The sequence below is a fragment of the Bos taurus genome, chromosome 17 (genome assembly GCF_002263795.3).
Source record: "Bos taurus isolate L1 Dominette 01449 registration number 42190680 breed Hereford chromosome 17, ARS-UCD2.0, whole genome shotgun sequence".
NCBI classification, from domain to species: domain Eukaryota; kingdom Metazoa; phylum Chordata; class Mammalia; order Artiodactyla; family Bovidae; genus Bos; species Bos taurus.
In genome coordinates this window covers 17,321,787-17,347,466 of record NC_037344.1, presented here as the reverse complement: position 1 = coordinate 17,347,466, position 25,680 = coordinate 17,321,787, and the positions used below count along the sequence as shown (strand labels likewise).

At 39.1% G+C, this 25,680-nt stretch overlaps 1 protein-coding gene and 1 long non-coding RNA gene across 7 annotated transcripts in view; one reads left to right on the top strand and one right to left on the bottom strand.

Moving 5' to 3' along the window:
- The window catches only part of LOC107133280 (uncharacterized), a 136,560-nt gene extending 125,532 nt beyond the window's left edge, over window positions 1-11,028 (bottom strand). The window contains exons 1-2 of one of the 2 annotated variants that reach the window (XR_003029988.2): window positions 10,950-11,028; window positions 2,957-2,997 (exon numbers count right to left, since the gene is read on the bottom strand). This is a non-coding gene — a long non-coding RNA (uncharacterized lncRNA). The other variant, XR_009491006.1, reaches the window with a different exon arrangement.
- Window positions 1-23,004, top strand: part of SCOC (short coiled-coil protein) — a 39,445-nt gene extending 16,441 nt beyond the window's left edge. Inside the window, exons 1-4 of one of the 5 annotated variants that reach the window (XM_024977041.2) lie at window positions 11,086-11,281; window positions 19,484-19,555; window positions 19,924-20,004; window positions 21,433-23,004. In XM_024977041.2, coding sequence (XP_024832809.1) covers window positions 11,101-11,281; window positions 19,484-19,555; window positions 19,924-20,004; window positions 21,433-21,575 — 477 coding nt within the window. In that variant the 5' untranslated portion in view covers window positions 11,086-11,100 and the 3' untranslated portion in view covers window positions 21,576-23,004. Of the gene's footprint in view, window positions 1-11,085; window positions 11,282-19,483; window positions 19,556-19,920; window positions 20,005-21,432 lie in introns of those variants that run through there. The other 4 variants (NM_001191427.1, XM_059875891.1, XM_024977042.2 and 1 more) reach the window with 4 other exon arrangements.
- The last annotated feature ends 2,676 nt before the right edge of the window (window positions 23,005-25,680 follow it).

Below are 25,680 nucleotides of genomic sequence, written 5' to 3'. Positions count from 1 at the left end.
GGGTGGGAGGGGGGCGGTGCTGGGGGCGGGGATGGGAAGTGGAAGCAAATCAGCATGAAGCTCACGTGCTGTGAGCCATGAGGAACAGTCCTTGGACTTGGACATACACATCTCGCATCTTCTCCCAGCCTTCACGAAATCAAAGCGAGCTAAGCTTGTAAATTGTGTAGAATCCCAGTTCCTGACACAGTCTGGGAGAGGAACTCTCCCAAGTGGATTATTTAGTGTAAATGATTTCCAGGGAAACAGAAAACTATAAGGATTATGTCTGTGTATCTAAAGTAAGAAAACCTATCAGCAGCCCAGCATTTTAGAGCCTTGCTAGCAACTCACATGCTTTCTTTTATAAAATGTTAATTTCCTTGCCACCCTGACTCCTCTGCCCTTCAAAGAATCACTCTGTCTTATTAAACTGAATCCCTTTTATGCTCCAAGAGCCTGATGATTAGTCTTGGTTTTATAAAAATTAAGTGGAATAGGTACTCAGCTATGAAATGATTGATAATGGTAGATTCATGTGTAGAGAATCACAGAAACCCCGAATCATAAAAGCTCAAATGGAGTGGCTCAAAGATAACTAGCCCAGGAAAGCTTTCAGATCTTATGGCAGCACGGAGCTAAGGAATGGACTGTCAGACACAACCGAAGCATCAAAAGCTGACTCTTAGACATGGGGAACCAACTGCTAAAAGGGTTACTTGAAAAATTCCTCAACGTTAGTTTATACAATACTAGAGAAGCAGAATTAACTTTATCTCAGTCTCTTATCTGAGGAAGCAGAGGTGTATGGTAAAGTGACCTATAGCCTTACGGTCAATTTCAAATATTTGGATACTTTACAGCATCTGGGCTTCCCAGATGGCTCAGCGGTGAAGAATTCATCTGCTAATGCAGGAGACTCGGGTTCGATTCCTGGGTCGGGAATATCCCTTGAAGAAAAAAATGGTAACTGATTCCAGTATTCTTGCCTGGAAAATCCCATGGACAGAGGAGCCTGGCAAGCTACAGTCCGTGGGGTCACAAAAGAGTCAGAAACGGCTGAGCAACTACACAACAACTACAGCATCTAGTGCTAATGAACATCAAACTTTTAAACTAGTGACTATATGAAGAATTGAATGAACACATACAGCTTGAGTCAGATTTGAATCCGGGTTTTCTCTTCTTCAAACCAGTGCTTGTTGCCCTGTTGATAGACCTGATGTTCCAAACCAGTCATTTGCATACCAATGTTGCAATTTTTGCCATGTTAAGATTGCCGGGAGAAATATCAATTACCTCAGATATGCAGATGACACCACCCTTATGGCAGAAAGTGAAGAGGAACTAAAAAGCCTCTTGATGAAATTTTGAATGAGGAGAGTGGCAAAGCTTAAAGCTCAACATTCAGAAAACTAAGATCATGGCATCCGGTCCCATCACTTCATGGGAAATAGATGGGGAAACAGTGGAAACAGTGTCAGACTTTATTTTTTGGGGCTCCAAAATCACTGCAGATGGTGACTGCAGCCATGAAATTAAAAGACGCTTACTCCTTGGAAGGAAAGTTATGACCAACCTAGATAGCATATTCAAAAGCAGAGATATTACTTTGCCAACAAAGGTCCGTCTGGTCAAGGCTATGGTTTTTCCAGTGGTCATGTATGAATGTGAGAGTTGGACTGTGAAGAAAGCTGAGCGCTTTCTTTTGAACTGTGGTGTTGGAAAAGACTCTTGAGAGTCTGTTGGACTGCAAGGAGATCCAACCAGTCCATCCTAAAAGAGACCAGTCCTGGGTGTTCATTGGAAGGATTGATGCTGAGGCTGAAACTCCAATACTTTGGCCATCTCATGCGAAGAGCTGACTCATTGGAAAAGACTCTGATGCTGGGAGGGATTGGGGGCAGGAGGAGAAGGGGACGACAGAGGATGAGATGGCTGGATGGCATCACTGACTCGATGGACATGAGTTTGGGTGAACTCCGGGAGTTGGTGATCGACAGGGAGGCCTGGCGTGCTGCGATTCATGGGGTCGCAAAGAGTCAGACATGACTTAGCGACTGACCTGAACTGAACTGAACTGAACTGAATCTAACCATTCAATTAACATCACTTTCAAACTTAGCTTTGTTCAAAACAATATCTGCAAACTGAGGATTGTGTTATTCATATTTTTCTATTATTACAAAATGTGTGTGTGTGTGTGTGTGTGTGTTCAGTCGCTCAATCATGTCTGACTCTTTGCAACCCCTTGGATTATAGCCCACCAAGCTCCTCTGTCCATAGGATTTTTCAAGCAAGAATACTAACGTGGATTGCCATTTCCTTCTCAAGAGGATCTTCCCAACTCACAAAACCACGTCCTGCATTGACAGACAGATTCTTAACCACTGCAACACCTGGGAAGCCCCAACAAAATACAAAACTATTTAAAAAGCTCATTGTTTTCAACCAGAGCTATAAGCAACAATCTTTGGGAAACACTGATTAAACAGTCTAGAGAAAAATAAGCATCAAAACTGCATAGACTCATTCCTTACTATTTTCATTTTTTAAATATAAATTTATTTATTTTAATTAGAGGTTAATTACTTTACAATATTGTATTGGTTTTGCCATACATCAACATGAATCTGCCACGGGTGTACACGTGCTCCCCATGCTGAACCCCTCTCTCCTCCCTCCCCGTACCATCCCTCTGGGTCATTTTCATTTTTGTTGATAAGTTCAAATCTTGATTCCATGGAGACCCTAAAATTCTGAACCTTCATTTGAGAAACACTAAAAACACACATTTTTTGCTATTGAACAAATGAATGAAATGATTCTCTTCAAATTAGCCAACTATTGGTTATTATTAGGAAATTATAATCTTCAGAAAAGTATATGAAAACAATTTACCAAACACCACTATAGCATACTATTAAGTCTAGTCTTGAAATCAAGTTTCAACAAGCAGAATATATTCTTTACTCACCAAATTGAGGACAACACTCATTCTCCAATGAATTCAATAACCTTTCAAGGGGAAAAAAATAAGTAAAAAGGAAAATGTGAGTTCTTTTTTAGGAATGAGATCAAACGCATTTTGCAAATTAATTAGTGTAAAGTATGAGGAACACACCTGGTTACACTTGAAAGTTATCAAAATGTTCCATTTAGCATATTTCACTTTAAAATATCCACAGTATGTTTAGAACCCTCTAATTACTAAAAACAAGTTCAGAGTTTTTATGAGCTTGATGAGAGTATGTCAGACCAGGACATCAAAATGAACTTGGAAGTTTTTCTATTTTATTATTTATCATTTCTCCTCACACAATACTTTGCCTTGTAATGATAAATGATAGTTTCCAATTTGGGAGTTCCCCATTCTCTATGAAGAATATTTTAATTTATGCTTTTATTTATATAGTTTATAATATATGCAGATTATGATTCCAGATCACATGAATGGTCATCTTATGATCAGTTATTTCTATGCAATTTCAGTGGTCCCTATTGAATGTTTTCCTCATTCAGAAGGGAATTTTGTGGCTATTTTTAAACGATTTTTTAACTGAAAAATGTAATGCAAATGAAACAATATAACAAAAGTTCACTTCATATAAATTTTGCCAAGGTTTCTATACCCTTTTTATATTCACTTGGAGGTACTGTACCTTTTGGTCACTTTTTGCCATTTCAAGATTTTTTTCCTGTTCTTTCAAGGACACATCTTAGTTATCAGCAACATTGTTTTAGCCAGTTTGCAGTCTTTTGTGAATGACATGTTGCTTGTGACATTATGGTTACCTTTTTGTACGCTATCTTCTTCAGATAATTTGTCTAAAGATTTCCTCTAAGTTCAAATTCTCTAGCAAGATACATGCTTGATACTGAAATTTTAAAAAAGGTGAATGTTCTAGAATTACCATATCCTACTTATTAGTAATCATTTTCCTTCATTTTAAAAATAGTTTTATCTTCCAAGGGTGTATCCAAAATAAACCATAGGGGCTTTTTTTTTTGGTCTGTTTTTTAAAAGGTAGTTTAAAAATGATCAAATTCTAAAAAAAAAAAAAAGGTAGTTTAAGTGTCTTCTTATCTACAAGTCTTTCCATTCTTTTTTCTTCCAATGCAATTTATTTGCTAAACAAAAGGACTTTTTTTTTTCATGTTATTTGTTCTTGACTTGTTGCTGTTTTGTTCCATTATCAGATTTTGATGTTTATCCAGACAGTAGATTTAACACATTTCTCTGTTCTCTGTATTTCCTGTTAAATGCTAGTTTATGGGCTTGATCAGGTCAGGCTGCATTAAAAAAAAATTTTTTTTTGCAAGACTATTTCATTGGTAGTGCAGTCTTCTTACACCAAGGAAGTAAATGCTATCTGCCAGGTTCTCTATGTATTGTTAATGATATTGGTGCCCAGTGACAAGATCAGTGTTTCTCAACAGTCTTTTTCACTGTGCCCCACCCCCAAAGCCTTACTGACATTATTTTCCTAATCATCCCCTCCCCCTGGGAAACTGTCTTTTGCCGAACGAAAGCCAGTATGTCTTCAGATATTTTTTAGCCCCACACTCTTTTTCCTTTCCTTCTATGATTCTGATGACACAAATGCCAGGTCTTTTTTGTCATCCTTGTGTTCTGAGTTTGTTATTTTTTCTTCAACCATTTTTCTCCCTGTTTGAAGGCCGGATAATTTCTACTGAGGTACCCTCCAGTTCATTCTTCTCTCTTTCATCTCCATCCTGCCACTGGATCTTTGGAGACAGTTTTACATTTCGGTTATTTTATTTTTCAGTTATACAGTTTCCATTTGGGTCTTCTTTATAGCTTTTATTATGTTGTTTATACTTTAGATTATAACTTTTGTTTCAGGAGTTTTCATAATTGCTTGTTCAAGTATTTTTAAATAGCTGCTTAAAATCTTTTCAAGACAACTTCGACATTTGTGCCATCTCAGAGTTGCTGTGTTATTTTCACACAAAGTGAGATTTTCATGGTTCTTAATAAGCTGAATAACTGCAGATTGGATCCTGGACATTTTGTCTATAACATTATGAGCCCCTGGGTCTTGTCTAAGTACCAAGGAGAATACTGATATTTTTGTTTTGGTAGGAATTTCAGCTGGTTAGGTTGAAGATGTAAGTTCCAAACCACATTCTTTGGGCTGTGGTTCCAATGTCACTTCAATCTGGAAAGTCTTGGCAGTGCTTTATTTTTACTTAGTTCTAGCAATCTTAATAATTCAATAGAGTACATATTATGATACTCATTTTCCAGGTAAAAAGATAGGTTTTAATTCAGTCTATTACTAGCTGTGTGATATTGGACAAGACACTCTTTGAGCCTTGATTTCCTCATCTATAAAATGGGGTTGATAATCCCTAGATCACTGGATTGAGGACTGAGTAAAATAGCACATGTAGCATACCAAGCATACTGCAAACCTTAAAGAAACCTGGCTAGTATTCTCATTAAAGACAGAAATCAGCTTTGGTGAGGAAAAGTAATATATAATCAAATATATACATTTTAAATTACAGAAGATACCTTTTGGGAATTGTATACACTGTGTAACCACCACCCCAATCAAGATATTATAGAACATTTCCATTACAGCAGAAAGCTCCCACCAACCCCTTCTCAGTCAACCCTCTACCCATTATCAATCCGAGGCAACCACTGATCTGATTTCTACACAGTAGATAAGTTTTGTCTCTTCTAGAACTCTATAGTAACAAAATCATGCAGTCTATACATTTTCCATCAGGCTATTTTCACTCAGCACAGTATAGTTCAGGTTCATCCATATTAACAGTTTGTTCCTTTTTATTGTTGACTAGTATTCCACTGGGCTACCCTAGTGGCTCAGTAGTAAAGAATCTGCCTGCAATACAGCTTCCCAGGTGACTCAGACGGTAAAGAATCTTCTTGCAATGCAAGAGACCCAGGTTTGATCCCTGGGTTGGGAAGATCCCCTGGAGAAGGGAATGGAAACCCATTCCTGTATTCTTGCCTAGAGAATTCCATGGACAAAGGAGCCTGGTGGGCTACAGTCCATGGGGTTGCAAAGAGCCAAACACAACTGAGCAACTAACACACACATGCAAGTATTCCATTATTTCATTGGGAGTTTTTCTATTATTGATTTACAAGGTTGTTAGAAATTCCAAATTCAAGACCTTTGTTAGATAATGTATTGTGATTATCTTTTCATTTTCTAAATGATATCTTTCAAAGAACATGGAGTTTTAATTCTTATAAAGTTCAATTAATCTTTTCTCTTTTATTATTGTTTTTGTGACCTTTCTCAAAAAATTTGCTAACACCTAGGAGACAAAGATTTTCTTCTCTGTCTTCTTCTAGAAGTTGTATATCTCTATGTTTCTGTCTATGATCCATTTTGAATTTACAGTTTTGTGTATGATGTAAGTAGGGGTTGAGATTCTTTATCTTCCTATACTGATATCTGTTTTTTGGGGGGCACCATTTGTTGAAAAAAGAACTATCCTTTCTCAGGGAATTATCTTGGTATCATAGTGAAAATCAACTGACCATATATAATATGTATAGGTTTATCCTTAGATGCTATTGTTTCATTTATCTATGTGTCTATCTCCATAGCAACACTCCATTTATTTTATTGCTTTAGCTTTATAATAAAGCTTGAAATAAGGTAGCATAAGTCCTCTAACTTTGTTCTTACAGAACTGTTTTGGCCATTGTAGATTCTTTGTATTTCCATATGAATTTTAGAATCAGCTTTAGAACATGATTACTGAGAGAAATGAAACTCATGGGGCCAGCATCACAATTGCCCAGGCTCCCTGTCTAGGGACAACTGATGGATTTGATTTCCTAGTCATTTGTTGAGGACTCCACGTCTATGTTCAGTTTTATATTTTTTAATGTCTTCATCTACTTTTGGTATCAGAGTAATGCTGTTCTTATAAAATGTGTTGGGAAGTGTTCTGTCCTATTTTATTTTCTGGAAGAGTTTATGGCGAACTGATAAAATTCTGACAATAATTAGAAGAATTTACCAGTGACATCATTTGAATATATAGTATCTTTTGTGGGAAGATTAATCTGGTAATGACACTTCAAAATACAGATAAATTTTAAAATATGGACAGAGAACTATTCACATCATCTGTTCTTGTTGAGTGAGCTTTAATTTTTTTTTCTTTCAGGGATTTGTCCATTTTATCTAAATTATCAAACTTATTGGCATAGGTTGTTATTAATAGTCTCTCATTAGCCTTTTAATGTCTATAGAATCTATAATGATGCCCCCTCTTTTATTCTTGATATCTGTAATTTATAGTGTCTTCTCTTTCTTCCTAGATAAATTTGCCTAGAGCTTTTAATTTTACTGTTCCTTTAAAAGAACCATCTTTTGATTTCATTGGTTTTTTCCTACTGTTTTAAAGTTTTTCAACATGATTAGTTTTTACTCTATATTCTTTCCAACTGCTTGTTTTGAGTTTAATTTGTCCTTCTTTTCCTAATTTTTTCAAGTGAACACTTAGATTCTTATTTTGAGACCTCCCTTGTTTTCTCATATAAGCATTTAATGGTAAGGAAATATCACAAAGCACTGCTTTCATTGCATCTCATAAATTTGACATGTTTACATTTTAATTAAAAATATTTTCTAATTTCTCTTGTGACTTCTCTTGTGACTCACATTTTGTTTAGAAGCATGTAGTTTAATTTCCAATTACTTGGGTTTTTTAAAAATATCTTTTTGTTATTGATTTCTAGTTTAATTTCTTTGGGGGCAGAGAAAATATTTTGTCATGACTTTAATCATTTAAACTTTGTTGAGGTTGTTTTATGGTCCATTTTGGTGAATATTCCATGTGCACTTAAAAAGAAGACATGTGTCCTAGTTATTGGGTGGAATGTTCTAGAAATGTCAAATAGGTTAAATATATTGATAGAATTTTCATTCAGGTCTTCTATATCAATAGATCCCACTCTGTTGAAACCACCTTTGTAAATTCCAAAAGTATTAATGCCAGTATCCCACCTTAAAGACTAAAATTTTAATAAGGGTGGGATGTATCATTTGATAACTCTTGCTCTTTGAAGTCATTAGGAGATTTCCACGTGACTCTAATGTGAAGGTAAGCTTCAGACCTGGATCTGTATCCTTATAGATTTTCTGTACATTTGTTTTACAAATTACAGAGAGTGAAGCCATGAACTTTCCAACTACTGTTGTGGGCTAGTTTCTTATTTCAGTTCTATCCGTTTTTCCTTCAGTACCATTTTGTAGCTGTTAGGATTTGTATCTTTTTAATGAACTGATCCACTGATCCCTTTATCTTGTTTTAATATCAATCTCCCTGGTACTAGTGAAGGTAAACATTAAAAAAAAAAATCTTTCTGACCACTAAGTTTTCCTCTTCTGTGAGTTGCCTGTTTATGTTATTTGAATATATTTTTTATCTTTGTTGAGATTCTTTATATTTTCAGAACTTTATTCTTTCAGTCTGTGGCTTGTTTTTAACTTTATTTAAAATGTCTTCTTGTCTGTGTATAAAACAATCAAAATTTAAAATCTTTCCTAACGAATGGTACTGTTTTGTCTGGTTTAACAAATTCCTCCTTACAGTGATGTCATAAAGATACCTGTTTTTTCCTAAAAGTTCAGAATACATATTTACTTCACACTGCATATTTATTTCATTTGTAATTCAATTTTATTTGTGGTGTGAAATCAGGATCTAACCTCATATTTTTATATGAATAGCCAGTTTAACTAAAACCACCATAATCTGTCTTTTCTATAGGATATTAACAAAGTTATTGTGCCAATTTTACTATGAAGAAGAGGAAACAATAGTTTTTCCCACAACTTCACTAACATTTCTTCCTTACCAAACACCTTTATTGGATACCAACTTCCAGCTACAGGCACTTGCCTTTCTAACTTTCTTTATGTCTGTCCTTGTGTTAATACTGCACTTTAAAAAGTTGCTTTTAAAATAGAATTTCAATATGATCTAGCAAGTCCACTTGTTATATACTCAAGAGAACTGAAAGTAGAGTATCAAAGAGATATTTGCATATATTGCATTCAAAGCAGCATTCATAATAGCTAAAAGTTATAAACAACTCAAGTGTCCACTGAAGGATGAATGGATAAAATGTGGTATACACATACAGTGAACTAATATTCAACCTTAAAGAAGAAATTCTAATACAACATGGATAAACTTTGAGGATGTTATGCTAAGCAAAATAGGTTAGTCACAAAAGACAAATACTGTATGATTCCACTTAAATAAGGTGCCTAAAATAGTCAATTGATAGAGACAGAAAGAGTGATGCTAGGGGCTAGCAGTAGAGGTGAAGTGGGGAGTTGTTGTTTAATGGGCACAGAGTCTCAGTTTTGAAAGATGAACAAAGTTCTGGGAATTGGTTGCACAATGAGAATATACTTAGCACTACTGAACTGTACACTTTAAAACAGTTATTTACATGGTAAATCTTTTATGTATGTTTTACCCTATTTAAAACCAAAAGAAAAAACACCCCCCAAACCTGTTCATCTAGGGGGGTAAAAATCTGCTTTTAATAGTTCTCATAGTCTTCGGTGTTCTGCAGTTTCACCATAATGTATCCAGGTATGGAATTCCTGCTCAAGAATAAGTGTTCTTGAATCTAACTCAACTACTCCATAACCCGGAAAAATTCTTAGTTATTATTCTTTGAATGCTGCCCACACCCATCCTCTCTAGCCTCTCATTTTGACACTATTAGACTTACGTTGAACCTTTCTTATTTCCCATTTACTTAGTTCCTGCACTGAAGTCTAGTAAATTTTCCTCATGGTGTCCATCTTAGTTCCAGTGGAAGGTATAGTTCTCCAACACTGAATGGAAAATTTTTTTAATATATTCCTTAAAGGAAATAAGGCTCAAGGTCAGCAAACTGTGCTAGAAGTAAAAAGTTAAGAAACCAAGTAGATGTAAGGCTCACCTCTACAACTCAGGAGAAAGTGTCAACGCCGAAACAATAACAAATGTTAAAAACAAGCAGGATATGGTTTTTAGTCTATGGGAACTCAAACAGAATTTGTATCCTACTGTTGTGTGAAAATTGTATAAATCATTATGTTTAATTGGTTCATAGTGCTTCTCAGGCCTACTATATCCTTCTATTTTTCTGTCTATTCATTGTTAACTTTTGAGAGTTTGATATTGAAACTCCAACCAAAAATTTTAATTCATCTACTTAAAAAATCATTGCAATATATAGTGGAACTATATATTACTTTGTTCTGTATTTTCCCAGTATCCTGTAAATGTGTTATCATACTTTCATTCATAACTTAAGAAAAATAAAAAATTAAACAATAAACACATTTGAATTGGAAAAACAATAACGACAAAACAGGATGCTGCTTTGTGTCAGGTGCTGGGTATGTGTGATTGGTATCAAGTCGGTAACATTATATCCCAAAGGCTCGCACACAGCATTTCATACTTTGTCTATGACCTTGAGCAGGACATTAGTTTACTCTTAAGCTTCTTTCTGTGGGTTGCTGGGAGGATCAAATATTATAAAGTGAGCAAAAGTGCTCTATACCAAAGTAGTATTAAGGTATTTTCTCAATTCTAAAATATTATTAAGTGGTCGGGCGCACTAATGGATTTTAAATGGGGGAAGATACGAAGATGACTTATCCATTAGAGTTACACTTAAAGAGCTTTCAGATTTGGAAAATTAAAAATATGGCAAAGTCTGCTTTTAGAATTGAAAACCACCGTACTTTCTCTGCTATTATGTCCAGACATGCCCTTGTCTTAAATTTGAAGGATTTCTCTCTCTGGCGCAGAGTTCAGTTTTACCGACCTCATTCCTGACAGCTGTCAGAATTTACCACAGATTTCTTGACCCCATTTTCAGGGACCTGCTGAGACTTGAGAAGCTACCTCTATCGGACAGGCTTTCACACGCTTACCTTAGCTAATGTACTGTCATTGGCTGTTGCTCTTCCCGGACCCGCCTACAACGATCTCAACTCTGATTGGATACCACTGTCCTGTCCTTTTGTTATGGCAAAAGGTGGATCTGAGGCTTTGGGATAGGACGATTGGGGCGTCGGGAAGCTAATGCGCAGGCGTGTTTTCTTGAGTGGTGATTGGCTGGCAACAGGGCAGGCAGGGGCGGGACTCCTGGCTCGGCGCACGCTCTGTGGGCGGAAAGGGTGGGGCTGCCGGTGCCAGTTGGTCCAAGTGTTCAGGCCTGAGGCGTCTTACCGAGCCCTCCCCCTGCCGGCGCCTCAGAAGGCAGGTGAGGGTTGTCGTGGACCTCGAAGGGCCCGGCTTCGGCGGCTGGAATTGCGGCCTCTATACTGCTGAGGGCCTGGAGGGCGGGGTGGGCTGGACGCTGGCCGGCGCATCGGGGACCGGGGAAGAGCGCCTAGGCATTTGATGGGCGGCTGAGGCCTGGCTCCCCGGAGAACTCCTGCGCAACCTCTCTTTCTCATCCTCTCAGTACTGGGCCCAGAGGTTCCTTTGTGGAGGGTCGCCGGCGGTCCTTCGCGCGGGCTTGCTGTCGCCTTGTCCCCGCCGCTCCGGAGTCTAAGGACTCTGTCCAGCCCTGAAATGGGACTGTGGGAGGGAGTGTTCGGGTGGGATGGGACCTGGCTCGCCTGGACCTGCTGAGAACTCGGAGATGGGGGGAAAGGACGCCCAGGCGGGGAGGGAGGCAAGAGAGCGGTAAAACCAGGATTGGCGGCATCTTGTTAGGCTCTGAAAGTAGCTCTCGGTTTAGTTTCTCAATGACCATCTTTCTCAAGGTCTTCATGGACACATCTAGGGGAGTTAGGATTGGAGGAGAAACAAGGGACATCCCTGAAAGACAGGGTTTTGTTGTTTAATGTATCGATTCTGGTACTATGACGTAATAATATTAAGGACAGATGCTGTGTTTCCAACGCTGAATCTGTACCTGAGATAAAGCTATGCTTCTATATTCTGTGCCTGTACTCATTCATTGATTAAAGCCAGCATAGCTAGCCACTCTGGGGATCCCGTTTATGAGCAAATCCTTGTTTGGGCAATCAATCCCTTAATTTTGAAGAATTTAAAATTGGATTTATTTAACCAGAACAAGTCAGAATTTGAAGGTACCTGAAAAAACTTTGATAGTCGATGCAACTTGAAGGGTATGGAACTTACATTTAGGTTTTTAGATAGCAGAAATAGCAAGAAAATTTGACATTAAGGGTTGTAAAATGTTTTGCAAATTTAGATTAAGGCCATGTTAAAGTGCCTTCTGTTGTGTAATACAGGGATTTTATAGTTAGATCTGAGTTCAAATTCTTGATACAGACTTTGGCTGTAAAATCTAAGAAAAATACGTAGCCTTTCTGAGATTGTGTCCACATTTATAAATTGCCATGTCCTGTTGATTTGATGAACTAATAATATGTGTAAAACATTTAGTATATTAAAGCACAGTGACTTTTAGTAGTCTTGCTGCTGCTGCTGCTAAGTTACTTCAGTCGTGTTCGACTTTGTGCGACCCCGTAGACGGCAGCCCACTAGGCTCCCCCGTCCCTGGGATTCTCCAGGCAAGAATACTGGAGTAGGTTGCCATTTCCTTCTCCAATGCATGAAAGTGAAAAGTGAAAGTGAAGTCGCTCAGTCGTGTCTGACTCTTAGCGACCCCATGGACTGCAGCCCACCAGGCTCCTCCGTCCATGGGATTTTCCAGGCAAGAGTACTGGAGTGGGTTGCCACTGCCTTCTCCATTTCGTAGTCTTACTAGTTCATTAATAAATGGATCATAGATGATGACAATCAGTTTTAGATGTAGAAAAGTGAGTGGTTGTGGATATCAGAGAAAAGTCTCAAAAGCTCAGGTCTCAGATGTGAGCATACCAGTGGTGATGTGGGAAAAACTAGACTGGGACGTTGACTATATGTAGCCTTGGCTCTGTGTAACTACTACTATGATCGTGGGTACGCCATTATCATCTTGGCCCTGGCTTATTTGTGAAAATCAGATTTAGATTGTAGATTTTTTTTCTAAAATTCTTTTTGTGACTTGTATTAGAGCTAAAAGGCAGAGACGATACAGTTCAGTTCAGTCGCTCAGTCGCGTCCGACTCTTTGTGACCCCATGGACTGCAGCACGTCAGGCCTCCCTGTCCCATCCCCAGCTCCCAGAGCTTGCTCAAACTCATGTCCATCAAGTCGGTGATGCCATCCAACTGTCTCATCCTCTGTCGTCCCCTTCTCCTCCTGCCTTCAATCTTTCCCAACATCAGGGTCTTTTCAAATGAGTCAGTTCTTCACATCAAGTGGCCAAGTATTGGAGTTTCAGCTTCAGCATCAGTCCTTCCAATGAACATTCAGGACTGATTTCCTTTAGGATGGACTGGTTGGATCTCCTTGCAGTCCAAGGGACTCTCAAGAGTCTTCTTCAACACCACAGTTCAAAAGCATCAATTCTTTGGCGCTCAGCTTTAGCGTCTGCCTGCAATGTGGGAGACCCAGGTTCGACTCCTGGGTTGGGAAGATCCCCTGGAGAAGGAAATGGCAATCCACTCCAGCACTCTTGCCTGGAAAATCCCATGCACGGAGGAGCCTGATAGGCTGCAGTCCACGGGGTCGCAAAGAGTCGGACACGACTGAGTGACTTCACTTTGACTTTTCACTTTGTTTATAGTCCAACTCTCACATCCATACATGACCACTGGAAAAACCATAGCTTTGACTAGACGAACCTTTGTTGGCAATGTCTCTGCTTTTAATAGCTGTCTAGGTTGGTCATAACTTTTCTTCCAAGAAGCAAGCATCCTTTAATTTCATGGCTGCAGTCACCATCTGCAATGATTTTTGGAGCCAAAATAAAGTCTGTCACTGTTTCCCCATCTATTTGCCATGAAGTGATAGAACTGGATGCCATGATCTTAGTTTTCTGAATGTTGAGTTTTAAGCCAACTTTTTCAGTCTCCTCTTTCACTTTCATCAAGAGGCTCTTTAGTTCTTCACTTTCTGTCATAAGAGTGGTGTCATCTGCATATCTGAGGTTATTGATATTTCTCCTGGCAATCTTGATTCCAGCTTGTGCTTCATCCAGCCCAGGGTTTCTCATGATGTATTCTGCATATAAGTTAAATAAGCAGGGTGACAATATACAGCCTTGAGGTACTCCTTTCCCTATTTGGAACCAGTCTGTTGTTCCCTGTCCAGTGCTGTTGCTTCCTGACTTGCATACGGATTTCTCAAGAGGCAGGTCAGGTGGTCTGGTATTCCCATCTCTTTAAGAATTTCCCAGAGTTTGTTGTGGTCCACACAGTTAAAGGCTTTGGCATAGTCAATAAAGCAGATGTAGATGTTTTTCTGGAACTCTCTTGCTTTTTCCATGATCCAGCAGATATTGGCAATTTGATCTCTGGTTCCTCTGCCTTTTCTAAATCCAGCTTGACCATCTGGAAGTTCATGGTTCACATACTGTTGAAGCCTGGCTTGGAGAATTTTGAGCATTACTTTACTAGTGTGTGAGATGAGTGCAATTGTGCAATAGTTTGAATATTCTTTGGCATTGCCTTTCTTTGGGATTGGAATGAAAACTGACCTTTTCCAGTCCTGTGGCCACTGCTGAGTTTCCCAAATTTGCTGACATACTCAGTGCAGCACTTTTGCAGCATCATCTTTTAGGATTTGAAATAGCTCAACTGGAATTCCATCACCTCCACTATCTTTGTTCATAGTGATGCTTCCTAAGGCCTACTTGACTTCACATTCCAGGATGTCTGGCTCTAGGTGATTGATCATACTATCGTGATTATCTGGGTCGTGAAGATCTTTTTTGTACAGGTCTTCTGTGTATTCTTGCCACCTCTTCTTAATATCTTCTGCTTCTGTTAGGTCCCTGCCATTTCTGTCCTTTATTGTGCCCATCTTTGCATTAAGTGTTCCCTTGGTATCTCTCATTTTTTTGAAGAGATCTCTGCTGCTACTGCTGCTGCTAAGTCGCTTCAGTCGTGTCTGACTCTGTGCGACCCCATAGACAGCAGCCCACCAGGCTCCCCTGTCCCTGGGATTCTCCAGGCAAGAACACTGGAGTGGGTTGCCATTTCCTTCTCCAAAGAGATCTCTGGACTTTCCCATTCTATTGTTTTCCTCTACTTCTTTGCATTGATGGCTGAGGAAGGCTTTCTTATCTCTCCTTACTGTTCTTTGGAACTCTGCATTCAAATGGATATGTCTTTCCTTTTCTCCTTTGCCTTTCACTTCTATTCACAGCCATTTGTAAGGCTTCCTTAGACAACCATTTTGCATTCCTTTTCCTTGGGGATGGTCTTGCTCCCTGCCTCCTGTACAATATCACGAACCTCCGTCCATAGTTCTCCAGGCACTCTATCAGATCGAATCCCTGGAATCTATTTATCACTTCTGCTGTATAATCGTAAGGGATTTGATTTAGGTCATACCTGAATGTCTAGTCTTTTTCCATACTTTCTTCAGTTTAAGTCTGAATTTGGCAATAAGGAGTTCATGATCTGAGCCACAGTCAGCTCCCAGTCTTGTTTTTGCTGACTATATGGAGCTTCTCCATCTTTGGCTGCAAAGGAATATAATCAGTCTGATTTTGATATTGACCATCTCGTGATGTCCATGTATAGAGTCTTCTCTTGTGTTGTTGGAAGAGGGTGTTTGCTATGACCAGTGCGTGCTCTTGGCAAAACTCTGTTGGTCTTTGCCTTGCTTCATTCTGTCCTCCAAGGCCAAATTTGCCTGTTATTCCAGGTATTTCTTGACTTCCTACTTTTGCATTCCAGTCCCCTATAATGAAAAGGACAATAGCTAACATTAATGAGTATTGTTGCAGTTACATTATATATTGGGCTCCCCAGGTGGCTCCAAATATAATGTGACTGCAACAATACTCACATTAAATATATCAACTCATGAAATTCTCACAACAAAACTGTGAGGTACATACTGTTTTTACCCTCGTTTTACAGATGAAGAACCTGAGACTGAGATGTTTACCTAAGGTTCCAGATCTTATAAGTAGGAGAGGTGGGAATTGAATCCAAATGTGGGCTTCCCTGGTGGCTCAGAGGTTAAAGCATCTTCCTCCAATGCGGGAGACCCGGGTTCGATCCCTGGGTTGGGAAGAGCCCCTGGAAAAGGAAATGGTAACCCACCCCAGTATTCTAGCCTGGAGAATACCATGGATGGAGAAGCCTGGTAGGCTACAGTCCACGGGGTCACAAAGAGCTGGACACGACTGAGCAACTTCACTATCACTATAATCTAAATCCAGCAGGGACTTATAGGGCAGAAGGAGAAGAGGGCGTTAGAGGATGAGATGGCTGGATGGCATCACCAATGCAATGGCCATGAACTTGGGCACACTTGGGGAGATGGTGAGGAACAGGGAGGCCTGGCATGCTGTAGTCCATGGGGTCACAGAGTCTGTAACACTACTGGGTGACTGAACAACAGTAACTGTCTAAGTCCATGCTCTTAATCACTGTGCTAACTGCCTCTTTAGCTTACCAGGTGGCACTAGTGGTAAAGAACCCATGTGCCAATGCAGAAGGCACAAGAGATGTGTGTTTGATCCATGGGTCAGATCCCCTGGAGGAGGGCTTGGCACTCCACTCCCATATTCTTGCCTGGAGAATCCCGTGGACAGAGGAGCCTGGTGGGCTATAGTCCATAGGGTTGCAGAGTCAGATACGACTGAAGGGACTTAGCACTCACGCAAATTGCTTCTTATGAAGAGGATGTTATGGTCCTGTTGGCCGTGCCAGAAAAGAAAGTAGAGGTGTATTTGGTAAGATGATAGCCTTTGGTCACAGCTGACTGTGTGGGTATGGAAAATGGCTCTATACTAATATTTGCCACGTTTCTAGACCCTCGTTCTCTCCATACTTCTGCTCCCTGGACTTAATTATCAAAATAATTCTAGATTCTCTTCTACTGACCAAGGTTAGGTAAAGATAGGCACCAAAATTTACTGTGACTTTTGAAAAAGTTTTATGAGATCTGACCTCAGCTTAGGTCAGAATTGAGGAATCCCAGACAATTGTATCCATTGTGGAGAGCTAAGGTACATTTTCGATGAACAGACCAGCCTTAGCACCTCATGTTTATTTTGGTGTTCCCACACTTGAGATACTTTGGTGTGGAGTCTCTTTTCATGTCAGATTTGGATTTATGTGTACGAGCAGGAGTTGAAGATGAACTATTTTAAGAGCACACTTGACATAGAATTGGATTGATATGATAGTAACTATCAGATCAGATCAGTCGCTCAGTTGTCTCCAACTCTTTGCGACCCCATGAATCGCAGCACGCCAGGCCTCCCTGTAATTTTATGGTTGAAAAGGTCAGTTTTGTGTCGAGTGCATATTATGACATACTACTGTGCTAATTTAGGCATTGCAAAGTTTGAGGATTGGTCCTATTTTGAAGGAAATAAAATCCATGGCTGAAATACTTTGCTATGAAGACTCAACAAATCTTTTGATCCCATATATACAGTAAATCTGTTTATTACTCTAAATTTCATGATAGACTTGGAATATATACTAGTAGTGTTTTGAGACCCATCTATTTGATCACATCACAGTAAGAAAAATGGGCTACTTGTCTTTTTGTTGTTGTCATGTAGAGACAGCTGGTAGTGCTCTGGTCGGCTTTATTAAAGGGGAATGCTGTTTTGCACAGGGATGCTATGTATAGTTGGGCAGGTTTTGCATTGTTCAGCCCTCAGGGCAGTCTTACATGGACTGTGCTGTGAGTAGTGCTCTCCTGGGTTATGTGATACATTCTGTAGCACTGTCCTCATGCCCTGATTTTGTGCTCTTCTTCCTCCCCAGTCTTGATGTGCTTCTCTGAGAATAATTTTTTCTTTAATAAATCCCCTCCACCCCATTTTATGCCTTATTAAATTTTTTCAAAGTCAAGCTGTTGATGAGCCATGCATAGATTTTTCGATTGTTTGGGTTATACGTGGCCAGAATTTCAGAAACGGGCTTCTTTTCCTTACCTACTACATTAATCGGTCTGGAACACTTTGCTTTTATGGAAGACTTTTTTGGTTTTAGTATTAGATGAAAACAGAGGCAAAAGAAGTATAACCCATCCCTATACTAGATCTGACTTTAAAATCGAGTGCATTGATTTTGTGTTTATCTGTTGCTTTGATTTGTGTATTATCTCTTTTCAGCTGTCATGAAAATCCTATTTCAGGTGTATTTTTAAAAAGACTGAATATTAGATATTTGGAGCATTTAATATACAGGTTTCTCCCTACTCTCTGAAAGGAGACCATTCCTACCTCTTCGAAGCTGAAATGGCATAAAGTGATGAAGCAGTTGTCTTAGGACACACCTTGCTAACAGATGCACAAAAGAGGGAGAACGGACAGATGCTCACAGACACAGTTCAGAGCTACGGCAGCTTGATGCTGAGATGCTAAGTGTAGTTCTCGGGGCAGGAGCGCCCACAGTGAGGGCTGTTTCTAACACCCTGTTGCTAAACAAACACTGAAGGCTTTTTTTGCTTTTTGCCTTTTTTCATGAAAGCGAAAACCCTCGCAGATTTTTTTTGTTTAGCAAAACCAGGTCCTAATGTAGGTCTTTTATACAAGTGCACTGGCATTAAGTAAAACTTAAAACCTGGAGATACCTGTATTATGTAACAGGGGAAATAGCCAAGTTGATGGCTGTTGCTGCTGAGTAGTCCCAAAGTCACTTACTTTTGCTTTTGACTGTTAGCTCTGTCATCCCTCCCAGACAAGTAGTTGAAGCGGTATGAAAGTGCTCTTCTCTTGGGCAAGGGCCGAATCAAGTTTTCACTGCTAACACCCTTCCTCTTCAATTATGAAGACACTTTGATTAAATGGAGAGGAGTAATTTGTACGGTCTTCAAATACTATAAAGGATTGAATAACTTACAGAATTTTTGAGAAAAATTTTTGTGATCAGTCTATTTGGATATATGTATCAGCAGACGTGTGTGTGTACACACATTTTTGTTCAGTTGACCCTTCAACAACAGGGGGATCAGGGGTGCTGACCTTCTGCACAATTGAAAATCCACATACAACTTTATAGTCAACCCTTCGTATATCCAATTCCACATCTGCAGATTGAATCAACTGCAGGTCGAGTAATTCTGTAATAGTGTTTATTGAAAAAAATCTGAGTGTAAGTGGACCTGCATGGTTCAAAACCTTGGTGAAGGGTCATCTGCGTGTGTGTGTGCATCTATACCCATCTACATGTCTTACCTAAAACTTTCTCTGAAGTACAGAGAACCAGAGAATTAAAACCATGTGTAAAAGATGTGCGGGAGAACAGCCCTAATGCTGGCTACGTGGGAAGACTTGGGGTAGTTTTATCAAATATTATTTTTATTCCATTTGTATTTAGTTAATTCTTTAATAATGCTATGTGTAAAGGAGGTTTAATATCTCTTTTGGACTGAGTGATATCTATGTTTCTTTTTCTTATTGCAGACCATTCATCAAGAATTTTGTATCCAAGGCGCAGAAGTTTGTTACCGAAGATGATGAATGCTGACATGGATGGTATGTTCTTTGTTTTCCTTTTTATATGTTTTGTGGCAGACACATTGCTTTATTAAGCAATGTAAAGAGCAGAGAAGCAGTATTTAGAAGGAAGGCTTGATCTTAGCCAGTTGTACTTATTTATAATCCTATCTAGTTCTAGAAAGAATTTAAGGCAGCTTCCATTCTTTAACTGTAAGATGTTGGTAAAGCACTTTACCTTCACTTTGGTGTTGTCATCTGTGATGTAGGATCCATCTTTTATTTTACAGGGCTTTTGTGTAAGTCAAGGAAGATAATAAATGTAAAACATTTTGCAGATCTTTTATGTGCTGTATTACACAAATGGTAGTTAATAATAGTAAATCTGAACCTTTTCATTACAGCAGTTGATGCTGAAAATCAGGTGGAACTGGAGGAAAAAACACGACTTATTAATCAAGTATTGGAACTCCAACACACACTTGAAGGTTAGCTTGCATTTTGCAGTTTTCTTGACTAACATCCAGGTATTGAAATTGCAAGCATTTATGTTGCTAATTTTGTTACTGTGCCCAGTTTTAAAATGTATAAACTTCAAAGTTTACTTCAGTGGTTTGTTTATCCTGCCTGTAGCTTTGACTGGTGATTTTTAAAACACAGTTCTGTCTCAATAAGGAAGTCAAATAGTGTTCTTGTGCTTCCCTCTTTAAGGTCTAACATAATAGGAGCACCCCTTTTAAGTCCCTGAATGGTATTATTAAGTCCACTTTAATAAAGTTTAAATGAAAGTAAAAACAGTGTATTAGCCACAGAGATTATAAGGGAACTTACCTGAGTCTTTTCATTTTCTAAATGTCTTCTATAAAGTCAATTGCACCACCAAAATATCTTTTGGTTTTGGATGAATTTACGAGGTGGTGGTTTTTTAAAATCAGGTTGAGCAGATCATGTCACTCCAGTGGCTTCCCTTCTCATGGGTAATGAAAACCAAGTCCCTTTCTGGAAGTCTCTTATTTCCCTTTTACCTCTCAGAGTCCTGTGGCACTCTTGACTCAATCATCCTACCTTAGACACTCCAGCCTCCTTGCTTCTCCTCAGGGTCTTAGCAGTTGCTGTTTCCCTGTGTTTGACTCACCCTTAGTCATTTGCATATCTGTGTGACTTGTTCCCTCACTTCCTTTAGGTCTCTGGTGAAATTTCCTTAATCAGAACAGCTGTCCTTGGCTACACTATAGAAGGACCACTTCCCTTTGCTTCCTGTGATCCTTATCCTTCTTGCTTTTTCTCCAGAGCCCCCTAAATGCACCTGTGCTCACACGCACACCACAGTGTCAACTCTGTAAGGGCAGGGCCTTTTTGTTACTATCGCTACTGGAAAAGTGCTTGTCTACTAGAAGGCGCTGAGTAACTCAGCTGCTGAGTGACTGAACAGACGTAGTATCTCTTCATCGTCAAGGCCTGCTCTTTTGAATTTCTTGCTAATGCAAAAATACAAAATGATGAATTGCTTGGAAACTGACGGCCTATATCCAGTATGTAAATTTAGTTATATTCACCTACTACATTTTTTTAAACACTTCTACTTAAGAATTACAGTTTTATGATGCTAAGATATGAACCAAACTTCACATTTTAAAAACAGTATTTTAAAAAAATAGCCATTTTAAGAATTAACTACTTAACAAAAATGCTGTTTGCAAAGTATAACATTTAACCTAATGTGAAATCTCTTTTTAGGAATTGGCTCTTGATTCGTACTCAGCTTACTTTGTTTACATAACTTCTAAAGTAGTCTTAATTTAAAAACAGAAAATTCAAGGACTGTGGTATTTAAGAGTAAATCTTAATAAGCAGTATGGAATATGGAGTCATTGTCATCACTTTATTGATATTTCACTTTTTAATTTTTGATATAGATCTGTCTGCAAGAGTAGATGCAGTTAAGGAAGAAAATCTGAAGCTAAAATCAGAAAACCAAGTTCTCGGACAATATATAGAAAACCTCATGTCAGCTTCTAGTGTTTTTCAAACAACTGACACAAAAAGCAAAAGAAAATAAGGGATTGATATCTCTTACGTCTTACGGAATTGCTGCTGATCTTTTTTTTTCTTTAAAACTTGGATAGATTCCAAAAGTTACAGTACTTTTGTTTGTGGCTTCACTGAGTATTTATGAAGATAATGTCAGATCTAGGCAAAATTAAGAGCATAACAGAAGACTTCCATGAGTTTGTGTATTATGTTAGTCTATGAAAATGTGCAAATGTAGAGACTTTATAATTAGAAATGCATATATTTATGAAACTTGAAAATGAATGTTTTATCAAGTTTGTTTTGATTTATAGGGTTAGCATTGTCTTATATTATAGGCATAGAGATACAAGCAAGTAACTACCGTGTTGTGAAAAAGTAACCAAAATCATGTACTAAATGCACAGCTTTATTTACCCTGTCTACCATCGTGTGCCTCTCTTCCATTTGCTTTCTTCCTGTTTTTCCTTCCCCTAGGGAAAAAATTGGTTTCACGTTTGTAAAAAGTAATTTCAGTAGCTAATCATCTAGGAGAGTAGCCTGAACTCTAACTGTTGAAACTTAACCAAAATAAGATACTTTCTCAGTTAGGGCTTATTTATTATGTTTAGTAGTAGTAAGGATAGTAGGTTTCTCTTACATTAATTGAAAATGGAGGCTATAAAAATGAAGATTTTTCTTTGAATTATGGTATGGGGAAGATTTGTTATTAAAAACTTCCTTTGCACAAAATAACCCACTTGGTATCTGAAAAGATGAGTTCTGGTTGTGTGTGTGTGTTTAAAATAAAAAATTTTGAGGAAAAATAGAAATAGGGTGGGAAAAGTACTTCGTAAGTACCTGTAACCAACTCCACATGTTTCTACTCCAGATTTATGTTCTCTCTGGCACAGATTGGATTTTGGAAGGAACATTTTAAAAAATGGATTAAGTTTGGCTAACCTTACGTAAACCACACCTGGAAGAGAATAGAGTTTGGTCTCAGGTTTATTTGTAGTACCAGCAGATCAATTTTGCAAAGTCCATTAAGAGTGGATTAGTATCAGAGTCATGAATAAGATGGGAGAGTTTTACATGTAAACTAATTGATGCTTTCTCAGTATTTTATCACTTCTCCCAGAAGTTTCTGCAAACCCAACTACTGGTTTGCAGAATTTTAGTTACTTAACCGTTTTTTAAAATTTAGTTTAGTAGGTTCCATTTGGTAAGGAAATCAGTAGTTAATTAAAATGTTAAATAGGAAAAGAAATCCACTAATATAGTTTATAGTTATTAAATTTAGGCTAATCATGGAATAATCTTATGTTTGTATTGGTGTAAGATTTGATGACTTTAGCTGTATGAATATATAATAGTCATACTGCAAACATTTTGCATCTCTTTGTGACCTAATTTTCAAACATTTAAAATTGTGTTGCAGTTACGCTTTGCTGTTTAATAAAAAGCTGTTTCAAAAACTGCGTGTGTTTTGATATAGTTGCCTAAGTAACTGAGATACATATAGTGGTGCGGTGTGGTATATTCAGGGTTGTTCCAAGCCACAGTAAGTTTACTTACTGGATGTTTAAGGGAATACTATATTTAAAAAATGATATTATACATTAATTTAAAAAATAAAAGCAAAGAATTCAAAGAGAAGGATCCAAGATTGCCAGGAGAAAGGTGGTTGTCATTTTTTAGATTAGGTTAGGCTAACCTCTTTTAACAAGAGACACAGTGATTAAATATATGGAAGTTTTCTCTTCCAGCTAATGGTTCTGAAGTGAGCATTATAAACTAGAAGGCTTTATGAGCTGGGGATTTCTCTGCCATTTTCAGCCATGGCTTCCAAGTCACATTTGTTTTCTCTATTCAGATTTGCAGCAGAAAGTGCCTGGTGAACACATGCAGGGTTTTATGGGCTGGGCCTGCCTGGAAATGGCTCATGTCTTATCACATTCCCAAGGGTGTAGGGTGTGGGAGTTTACTTAAACCTAGTTGCTGAGAAATGTAACCCCTGGCTGGAAGCCGTATTCCAGCTACAACTTTATTATGGAAGCAGTCGGAGGATAAGGTAGTAGCAGCCTTAGCCACAGCCCTCTTCTCGTGCTGTGAAGTATCTGTGCCCAACCTTCTTCCCATGCGTAGAACATACTCAGCCTCTCCTTGTCCAGTTCTGATGCAGTGCAAAATCCAGCGTCTCCATCAAGGTCTGTCAGTTGTAGATGTGACCCCTCATAGTCTGACTACCTTTAAACTGATGACAGATTATATAACTCCCCTGCATAAGAACCTTCAAAAATGCGAATGTGCCTGTGCTGTCCAGTCATATAAGTTCACATGTCTAGTGTATATTGTCACCTGCGTGTACCCTCTAGAAGCGGTTGTGTTTTTGTGTGCTTTACTGTATACAGCACTACAGCATCTTAATTTCAAGCCCAGGAAGCAAGTGTAAAAGCTGTGATACATAGCAGATTGTGTTAATTGGGTACATAGGCTAACTCTGAAGTTATGAACAAGTTGGACTTAGCAACTTGCTCTTGGAAGGGAACTCATTCATATGTAAGGGTCTTACTGTATTTGCTCTGTCCATTTATAATGGTGTAGTAAGGATAGGCGGAGAAGGCAATGGCAACCCACTCCAGTACTCTCGCCTGGAAAATCCCATGGATGGAGGAGCCTGATAGGCTGCAGTCCATGAGGTCGCTAAGAGTCGGACACGACTGAACGACTTCACTTTCACTTTTCACTTTCATGCATTGGAGAAGGAAATGGCAACCCACTCCAGTGTTCTTGCCTGGAGAATCCCAGGGATGGGGGAGCCTGGTGGGCTGTCGTCTATGGAGTCGCACAAAGTTGGACACGACTGAAGCGACTTAGCAGCAGCAGCAGTGGGGATAGGATACCCAAATAACTCTCAATTTGGAAAATGGAATAAAGAGAAACACATCAAAGTCAACTGTGGAATACTCCTGGGAGAGAGACCCTGGAAGATTCTCTCATAGTGAACAAAGTTCCTTGATTAGACCTGAGTGTAATCTCTGGCAAGGGACTTCCCTTATTCCTTGCTCTCCATGGCTCCCCCTAGCTGGAAAGTTATTCCTATCCATCCCCCCCCACCCCCTTCCCAGGACTCTGAAAGAGAGTTTGGGGGTGTTCCCTGCACAGGTTAACGTTATGAAAACAGTCCACTTCTCACTGGTGTGAGTTTGGTGCCCATCGTTTGAAGGCCAAGCGTACATTTCTTGGGCTGTACAGTTCCCTCAGAAATAGACGACTTGTCTATATGCTTCAGTTCCATATGCTGTGAATCACAATCATTCTCTTTAGACTAAATTCTCCAAAGTTGGCCTGCTTTCCTTCTTCACAGGACCCTGCCTCTGAATGGACCCTGCCTCCTCTAATGGAGGCTACTGTGAAACCAACTGAAAACAGGGCTGGGAATCACAGCATCCAGGTATCACTGCAAGGTCGGGTTCCTTTGTCTGCCTAACACTTGGCAGAGAAATCTTTACTGGGCTTCCCCTTCTACCTCCCACACCTCAAAACAATGCTGAACTTTTCTGCCATTCAGGGTACAGAGGCAATTAGCTTTTCTAATGTTGTGAGGTACCTAATACACAATTTTTCTGTTCCCTTCCATCTCTGCTTGGAAGCTAAGTTCCTTCTTGTGATACCTTCTTGCTATAAGCATCAGGGCACACCCAATTCATCTCATATTCTGCCTTTTCCAACTGCCATCCTACAGCTGTTAATCCAGAAGGTGACAAGATGTTACTTGAAATACATGCCCCACCTGCTTGCCATACAGATGGTAAACCAGTGCACAGAGGAGCCCAGTGGGCTCCAGTCCATGGGGTTGCAAAGAGTTGGACATGACTGAGCATGCACACACACACACACAATTATGGCAATATCTTCAGGATGTCAGTTTCTATATTAGAAATACAGGTGGTAAACTGCACAGAGACTGTGCCTAGCTTCTGACTTTAACCAAAGTTTAGCCAGGTTCTTCTGAGCCCTCTTTCTCAGTAGGCCTTGTATCTTAGGTCCTGTCTTCAGCCTGACTAGTCCATTGTTAGTAAAAAGTTGGAAAGAATTCCCCTACTCTCAGAATCTGATCACCCTGCTGGCCTTCAGCAAGAATCCTGTTA